Here is an 8,580-nt window from a genome sequence, read left to right as displayed (position 1 = left end):
TTATTGAACGAATTAAATGGTGACCTGATGATGACGCTTAATGAAAAGTCAGAAAATAACCAAAGTGATTACAATTCATCTTGCAAGGAGCATACATGTCTGGACCAAATTGTTCCTGTATTTCAACATCCTGTAAACCTGGAGACAGCGAGTCACAGGTGTCTCACCTCGTCTCTTAGCAGGTGTGATTAATATTGCATTCCCAGTAATTTACTATTACTGTTTATTTCAAGTGTTGGGAGAGAGATTTAACATCTTAGTCAGTGATTTTGAGAGAGAATAATTAAGGGGTTTAAACATTAGTTACACGCTACATAGATCCTCATTAATTCAGTCTAATGAGACCAAAGACACATTTATTCTTTTGTAAATCCTGTATTGATTATGTGCTGTGGTGTACTGTTATTGTTTTTTTCATGATCCTAAAGCTGTAGTGCAGCTGGAAAAATGTGACAAAAGATCAGATGGAATTGTTATTTAAGTGCTGACCCTACAGTTTGCAAGGTCGGAGTTAGCGTTGATCAGATGCAGAGGTTAGGACGATGAATTCCTCCCTGCCTGTTATACAATATGTCTCCAGTTAAATGGAGATGGTGCCCCCATGAGCTCCTCAGATGTGTAGATCTGCTCTCTGCACATATACATATTAACCAATACAATGAATTACACACAACAAGCCATGCGCTCTTTAACTAAAGCCTTTATATTGTTTCTGGTAAGAATTCATCACAATACAGAGGTGTGCGTCGTACATAAACACCAACTTCATCTATTTCTTTTCCAGGCTGAAAGTGTCACATCACTTGGTTGACATTCGCATGACATGTTTGACCATATTTCCAATGCCATCAAAGATGTAGTGATAGTGATAATCTGTTTCCCACATGAAGGAAGGAGTGCTGATCACTTTGTTCTTCTCATCCACATAGGCTTCGTAAAAGAAAGGGTTAAGGTCAAAAGCAGGAGTTCCTTCAGATCATAAATAATGACAAAATGGTCATAAATATGTGAGGATTTAGTCAACCAATAGCAAAAACAGAGTTCTGAAAGGATATATATGGTTCGCGGACATTGTGGCGAGCGCCCATGCTCTTCACAGCCTGCACCATGTTTGTGTGAGGCCAGTTCCCCCAGCGGGTGTTCTCGTCCTTCTCGTAGCCCATGGTCACCTCGATGCTGGGCAGCACGCGACAGGCCAGCACCGGAGCCATGCTGGCTAGTCTGAAACAGGACCAGACCATTAGTTGAGGTTTTTTAGTAAGAGACCAGAGAGATTAAGAGACCAGAGAGATCAGGGAGTGAGAATGATTGCCTTACCAGTATCAGACAGGAGAGATTTAAAGCCTGAAAAAGAAAGGCTTGTCCCAGTATAACTCACTGGGACAGCAGTGTGAAGCTCAGTGTGTAGTTAGTAAACTACTATTACTGACCAAAAGATGAGTACAGCTTGTCAGTTGTTTATCACCTTTTGTGCATATTAACTAGCAATCTTGGACTACATTTGAAACAACACACCTCCAGTATGGTCCACCCACACAGGTGATTTCACTTACCTGACTGGAGTGGGTGTGCACAGCCCATACCTGACTGATATCTCTTATTCATTCATCTCTTGTTTTCATTTGATAATTGACAGTAGAAACAGACAGGAAACATGGGGAGAGACTGAGAAGAATAACATGAGGACCCAAACTGAACCTTGGATGTGAGAGAACCTACACCTTAAATGGTCTTCATACGGCACATCAAACACTGCTCCCAGTAGACTACACAAACCAATAACAGACAATGTGCAATATAATCTGTTCAATCCACTGTGCAATAGTAACAACCATTCATTCGGAATGGACATGTTTCCTGCTGTTTTAATCAAAGCAGTAATTTAACACTAATGACTTCTGCTGACATTATATGTAAAGATCTGTGGAGGTTTAAATCCGACCAGTCTGTCAGCCTGCAGCACTTTACAGACACTCAGCATCTCCCCCCACTCGACTCCATCTACCAACTAAATGAGCCTTTCCATTGCCACACAGACACACCGTGATACCTAAACCCTGTGAGCCATCGTGTCTCAGTGCTGGATGTCAAGTTTTCATTATACAAGTCAGACCCTTCCAGCTAGACAAAAGTAAGGTGGTCAAACCTGCTGATTTCATATGAATATTTAAAAGACTTTTGAGTTCAGGGTGCCTCCATTGGGCTTTTTTACCAGAAGACATTTGGACTTGTAGGAAGAGCACGGGTGTTTCTAATAACACTAAAGAATGCCCTGTTCTCTTCAACTGTTACAGTGAGTGACAGAAAGCAAGCAGGATACAAAATCATAGCAGCTAAGTGGGATTCATACATCCATATGTCATAATGTCATTATCTACACCTGTGCTTTTTCTACTGTAACATTCAAAGTGTTTTCTGAAAAAAAGGCCTATAGATATACATTTAGTGTTTCATTACGTCAAGGAGGAGTATGAAGCACATGAGGTGAGGAGTTGCAGCAGGAGGGTTAGTAGTGTGGAGGAGCTGCAGAGAAGCATTAGAATCTTTCACCGGGAGCTAAATTATTGCTTTGAGAAAGATAGTCTGATTCTAAATGTATACACTGCTGGTTTTGGGGGGGGAATTATTTCTCGGAAGATGAGTTTAACACATTTCAAGACAACAATTATAGCTCTGATCAAACAGAGGGGGCATTTATCTGTCTCCTGTCTGCAGCAGCAAGATGTGAATCACTGTAATAACTTATACTGACGGCACCTTTACATAATGTCTGCTTTGCTCATTTATTATGTCTTTTTTTTTATCACTTGTTGGGTAGAAAAATAATTGTTATTGTTGTCAATATTTTAATGTAGAGACAAAGTAGTATGTCCCAATTGAATGTAGTATGTCCCAATTGAATGCATACGGTTACAGTAACAGCTGCAGTGTGTACTAAAAAAAAAAAGTCTCTATGTCCTGTAATCCTGCATCTCCTGTCATCTCAGACCTGCCATTCCTCACGTGGCCACCAGGTGTCCCTTCATCTGTCACCTGTCTCCCCAGCTGCCCCTCATCACTACACGTGTGCCAACATGGCAGCCAGAGGCTCAGTCGCGCTGCATCGCGTCCTTTAACCTTCGGGATTTGCTGCTTCTGACTGCCTTCATGTGGCCCAACGTAAGAGCTCCTCTGGTTTTACCTCACCTGCTCCTCTCTCTCTGTGTAGCCATTGAGCCAATGTGGAGCATCCATTTGCACTTTGTCTTTCTTAGTTTTACTTAATGCAATGCACATTTGTATTACATTGTCAGATGTTCCTTTTTTTGTGTGTGTATATTAATAGGTTAATTAGTGAGTTTAAATTACTGTATCATTACAGAAAGATGTCATGACTATTGGCATACGGATTTTTAGAGGTAGTCTATGCGCTAAAGTAAACATTTATTTTCTAGAAAACAATGACTGTAAAAGTAATTAAAGGGTCTTGTAATGTAACTATTAATGATGATGCTTTCTGGTGGTAATGGGATATATTGTATCCAAACTTCAGAACTGCAACATTTGTCAATGATTAACCTATTTATGCATTTACAATTATTAATCGACATAGAAACAGCCCAGTATTTACTGTCTTTTTTTTTCCTTACTACAGCTGCCCCAATGCCCTAATTCCATTACAGAGATCGTTTAAATCTTGTCTTTATCTAGTTTAATGTAATCTGGTTTAAAGTGTTGTACGAATCAGTGACTGCAATTCTGCCTTATGTTTGGATTTAAAATGTAAATTCTAAGTCTTCAAAAAAAGTTGTTGTATGCTGCTGCCCTAATACTTTAACATATTGATTGTACATAAGTAGAGTTCACAGTATTGCTCTTTCAGTACTGATGGATTAAATAGAGACCAATTGATACATACCCGATAGGCTTGCGTGAGCGGTGGAAGTCTTTAAGCACTCTTTCCACATCGTTGTGCAGCTTGCAGTCTTTGCCATCCTTCACGAAAGAGGATCTAAAGAGTTGAGCATTACAAACTGACATTAGTTCTCCATCTTTATTATGCCAGCTTGTATCTCATTTCACTCTATTTTCCACTACACTGTCTCGCATTTAAGTATTTCTCACAGATTCTTGATGACGCCGTGGCCTCCAGGAAAGATGACTGCATCGAAGCTGTTGACGTCCAGCTTGGACAGGTCTTGCATTTGCATCGTTCCCTGACCGTGACTGAAGCGAGCTGATTCCATCATCATGTTCCTATGTGACGGCCAGAAATAATCATAAATACTACCTCATGGAATTAATCAAGTCAGGTGTATAAACAAATGTTAAATAAGCCACTGGACCCACGTATCTGAAAGTGTGTCAGTATTTCCTAACGAGCCTACCGGTTCTCCCCAGAGCCAGGCTGCTTCTTCATGTGGTCCATCACATGCATTTGCTGTTGATTTGGAGCAAACATCTGAAAGCGAGCCCCGTTACGGCTCAGGTGGTACATGGTGCTGAGGACGGAGATGTAAATTACCATCTCTGCATGGTGATATGTTTGAGCAATGTGTGAAATTATGATACTCACTATACTCCCTCGTGGACATCAGTCCCATCCCACCAGCCACATCCTGAGAACACCTGGATTACATTGTGATTCACAAATCACAATAATGCACACACTAATCATTTGACTTTTTTCACTGGCCACATATTTGTAAGTTTTCACTTACCACTGCAATATTGGTATTTCCCCAGTTGCCATGGTCACCATGATGAACAAAGCAGGCCGGCTGGCGAGAGAGAACAGCCAGTGTTGGTTTTGACAGCAAGGTCCTTGATGCCAGCATGATTTAGCTTCAATCTCACTGTGCAGGAGGAAAATGTAAAAGTTTGCCACAGAGCCTGAAGACTTTGAATGGTAGTACAGTTGATCTTACAGTGCCTGTATATATACCACCAGATTGTGATCAGGTGACGTTACCACGTAAGCTCTATTATCTGAGAATAGCAGTCGCTTCTTTGCCTTAAATGGACTGTCGCCTTGCCGAACACCCTTCACTTGTAATACCTTGTTTATTCACCTGATTAACTTAAGTCATTTGGCTACAGAGTGACTCTTGAGCTCTGAGTATTCTACACATGTAGTTCTTTAATCCATGAAATATCTTGACCCATTTAGAATATAACTTGGTATGGTATTTAGATGCGAAAACCTGCAAAAATAATGCTAAATGTTGTAGGTTTATATTTCCGAGCAGTTGACTGGAAACTTTTACCCAACACTCCGCAGCCATATGCAGTTTCTTGAAAATGCTGGTTATATATATATATAATGTTTTTTGTTGATAAGGTAGCAGTGGAGCGATGGCTTTAGACAGTACCAATACTGTATGCCCTTTAAAGTCCATTAAGTTGTAAGGCTCTTACTCGCTGTAATGCTATATTCCGTCTAGACGGTAAACCCTGGTCAGACGGAAATGTCAAAGGCAATATACAGTTTAATCAAATCTACAGCTCAAATTAGTGAAGAACCCAAGATTAATTGTACAAACGACAAACATTAGGGGAAAAGATGGCATTAATATTTATTATGACCACTTTTTGTAGAAACAATCAATATTTACATACTGGTGATGAAAGCATATGATGACAATTTGAGAAACAAAATGCAAAAATTGAGTAAACGGAACAATATACAACCAACTAGAGTCACCACATCAATCACAAATTTAAGCCTCAACTGGCTGCGAGATGTTCTCATACCATTCTGCTGGAGGGTTTAAAATGTGCACACAAAAGAACTCATGCATAAAACAAACGCGTACGGAAAGGGTCTCATGTGGTAATCAAAGTACAAATAAGGTTTCTTCTTAAAAAATCTAAATACAAGAAACATGACAACCAACTTATGCAGTGAGGTTCCTGTTTTTAAATGTCTTATTGTGAAACACACAACCATGTTTCTCAATTTCTTCGTGGCTGCTAGCTCTCCAACACACTACACATTCCATGATCCTTTTTAAATCACCACAAAGACAGGTCACATTTCGACAATTTTCTTATTTCAAGTAAAGATGTGGTTAACTAAGACTAAACCAGTGAAGGGTGTCTACGAAGCAAAAGAAAGAAAGTCTGCACAGACAACTTAATAAATAATCAGGTCCATTCGATAATTTATAGGAAAGAAATGTCTAAAAAAATCTTTCATGTATTTCTCCATTTTGTATGTATCAGGAAAATAAAAATCATACACAGGGCAAGCATATCAGAAATAAAAACAAAACTATGCTTAAGAAAGTTCCTTTCACAATCCAACAGAGCAATACAACTGCTGCCGATCTGCCGACAGCCCAGCCTCAATACTGTAATTGGCACTGATCAGGCTGTGGCAGTTTCATCAATTACTTATGATGAGCCATGTTGAGCACTCCTTGCAGTTGAGTTTGCTTTACATGTAAGAACCAATTCCTAAAAGCCATTTACATGCAAATCACTAACAACTTCAGTGGTGAAAGTAAGAATCATCTCCTAAATGTCTGCCATCACAAAAGAAAGCTTTCATGCACTCAAGCACTGTCAGTCAAGGAGTTTGTGCACCGACTGTGCACGCTGTGTTCATTATGCAGAGTATTTGCGAAGATATCCATTTGATAAAGTGGGGTTTGCTCATCAAGCCAATAGCGGTGCTGAGAAAAGAAGCAAGGGTTAACAAGGCCAATCAGGCGGCATTAGGGCGTGTAGGCAGGCGGTGGCTGAAACTGATTGGCAATGTCATAGTCAGCGGGGAACGTTTCACTGCTGTCCTCCATCTCCGAGAGCAGCACTAACGCCTGCTCCTCTTCCTCTGTAGGGTAATGGCGCAGGAGGTTTGCAGCCGTGGCGAGGATAGAGGCTCCGCCTGCCCCTGCCACCAGATAGAAACTGATGGCAAAAGTGACGTATATAAGAGAGCCGTGGTACTTTTTGTGTTGCTGCTGTAGTGACAAGATGAGCTCCGAGGCCCAGTAGCAGAAGCCTATGACGGTGGCACACTGCAACACTGATGAGAGACAAACAAATCTGTTAGATTGCCAAATATGAAAAAAAAATGCCTTTGTTATTTGATGAAGGAATCTGAAAAGACGCTCAGTATGAAAGATACCTGTGAGAATATGTGCAAATGCATATCTGCGTGTGATCTTGAGGGCAGGGTGTTTGGGTCCAAACACATCCAAGAGGAACGCAATCAGACTACACAGGATGCCCAGGAAACAGAAGGCAGCGATCACCCTCATCAGCAAGATGGTCTGTGGATTCACACAGTAATCTGGAGGACACAGAGAAGACACAAAGCATTACAAGTGAGGTACCGGACACCTGTCACCTGCAGGTTGTAATGCACTAGTGCTGCTCCTCACCGTCCAGAAGCTTGGGGTCAATGTACCCCAGGACATCTGCCACCCCCAGCTCTTGTCTCGGACAGGTGCCTCCATGAACCCGGAGCCAGGCCGGTTCTGCGAGAGCCGTGCACAGCGCTGTGATGGACAGAGCTCCCGGCAAAGCGGACACCAGGCTCCGCTCCGGCTGCTTCGGCATGGAGGTGCCGCCTCTCCTCCTCCGGCCTCCAGGCACAGTAGGACCCGGCGGGGCATACATGCTCATCCAAGTTCCCGACCGATTGTTGTATTGTCGATTTCCTTTTGTTGATAGTGACGTTATTTGTGACCGCACTAAACGAACTGACCGGCCCAAAGTAACACCGTTCGCCGGTACAGCTCACGTTACCTGTGCGACGAGCTGATGACAGCGGCCCGGGCGCGTCGTCCGCTGTGGTATCTAATGTTTCCAAACGACGGTTGATACCGGCTGCTTGACACAAACGGCCTAACGTTAAGTATTTCACGGGCAGACAATGGACCGATGGCCTTCAGGCCTGTTAGCTCTGTTGTTAGCGCGTGAAGCTCACAGCTAACGACACAATGTAATGAAGAAAATATACTTAATGATAACAAACCAGATGAACGACAACCTATTAACTAATCTAGCAAACTATTCTGAAGAAAAATGGCCACCAATTCGATACAGAAAACAAAGACAAAACAAAACAAAAGGCAGCTTACACTGGCTTCCTGTAAAATATTAACTTCCTTGTTCACACCATTCTTCTTCGTGGCTTCGATAGGCTGCAGTCTAAGTGCGACTGGCGAGCAGTGCTCCCACCTACTGATGATACAGCTAAACAACAGCTGTAAAGTATGCCATTCTACATTTTAATCCTTAGATTTGTATTGCGATTGTGTAAAATCATACTAATGTATAAGTCACTTTGTTAAAGGAGGAGGGAATGAGTACTTTTTGATGGGATTGCACAACCATGTGGCCATTTGAAAAGCATTTTTTGATTTGGTCTTTTAACTCCAAAACCATAAGGCCAAAAATCAACTTCCCTTTTCGTGGATTGCTTGGTAATGATAATTTAGACAACTGTCCATTTGAAATGGTTAATATCGTGTGATATATTTCAAATTGCACTAATGGCTTCAGTTTTTGGTAGAATTTTCTGATGAGTCAGTATTGACTAATAGTCAATGTCACAAGGACATCTATCTATCAATTATCATTTTCAAGCTC

At 41.5% G+C, this 8,580-nt stretch overlaps 2 protein-coding genes across 2 annotated transcripts; both read right to left on the bottom strand.

Annotated features, from left to right (window-relative positions):
* Positions 1 to 753: 753 nt before the first annotated feature.
* Positions 754 to 4,869, bottom strand: es1 (ES1 protein, mitochondrial). The gene is made up of 7 exons (XM_034541980.1): positions 4,701 to 4,869; positions 4,556 to 4,608; positions 4,368 to 4,481; positions 4,105 to 4,236; positions 3,899 to 3,991; positions 1,056 to 1,221; positions 754 to 934 (listed from the first exon to the last, which is right to left on the bottom strand). The coding sequence occupies exons 1-7, from the start codon at positions 4,815 to 4,817 to the stop codon at positions 800 to 802; spliced, it is 810 nt and encodes a 269-aa protein (XP_034397871.1). The 5' UTR covers positions 4,818 to 4,869; the 3' UTR covers positions 754 to 799.
* A 661-nt stretch (positions 4,870 to 5,530) lies between these two features.
* On the bottom strand, positions 5,531 to 8,115 carry tmem127 (transmembrane protein 127). Its single transcript, XM_034542268.1, has 5 exons — positions 8,070 to 8,115; positions 7,735 to 7,815; positions 7,368 to 7,646; positions 7,112 to 7,276; positions 5,531 to 7,009 (listed from the first exon to the last, which is right to left on the bottom strand). Exons 3-5 carry the CDS (start codon positions 7,609 to 7,611, stop codon positions 6,699 to 6,701), a joined length of 720 nt encoding a protein of 239 aa, XP_034398159.1. The 5' UTR covers positions 7,612 to 7,646; positions 7,735 to 7,815; positions 8,070 to 8,115; the 3' UTR covers positions 5,531 to 6,698.
* Positions 8,116 to 8,580: the final 465 nt, after the last annotated feature.

Source organism: Cyclopterus lumpus, chromosome 9 (assembly GCF_009769545.1).
Source record: "Cyclopterus lumpus isolate fCycLum1 chromosome 9, fCycLum1.pri, whole genome shotgun sequence".
Taxonomy (NCBI): domain Eukaryota; kingdom Metazoa; phylum Chordata; class Actinopteri; order Perciformes; family Cyclopteridae; genus Cyclopterus; species Cyclopterus lumpus.
The sequence above is the reverse complement of the archived record's forward strand: the minus strand, read 5'-3'. Positions and strand labels throughout refer to the sequence as shown.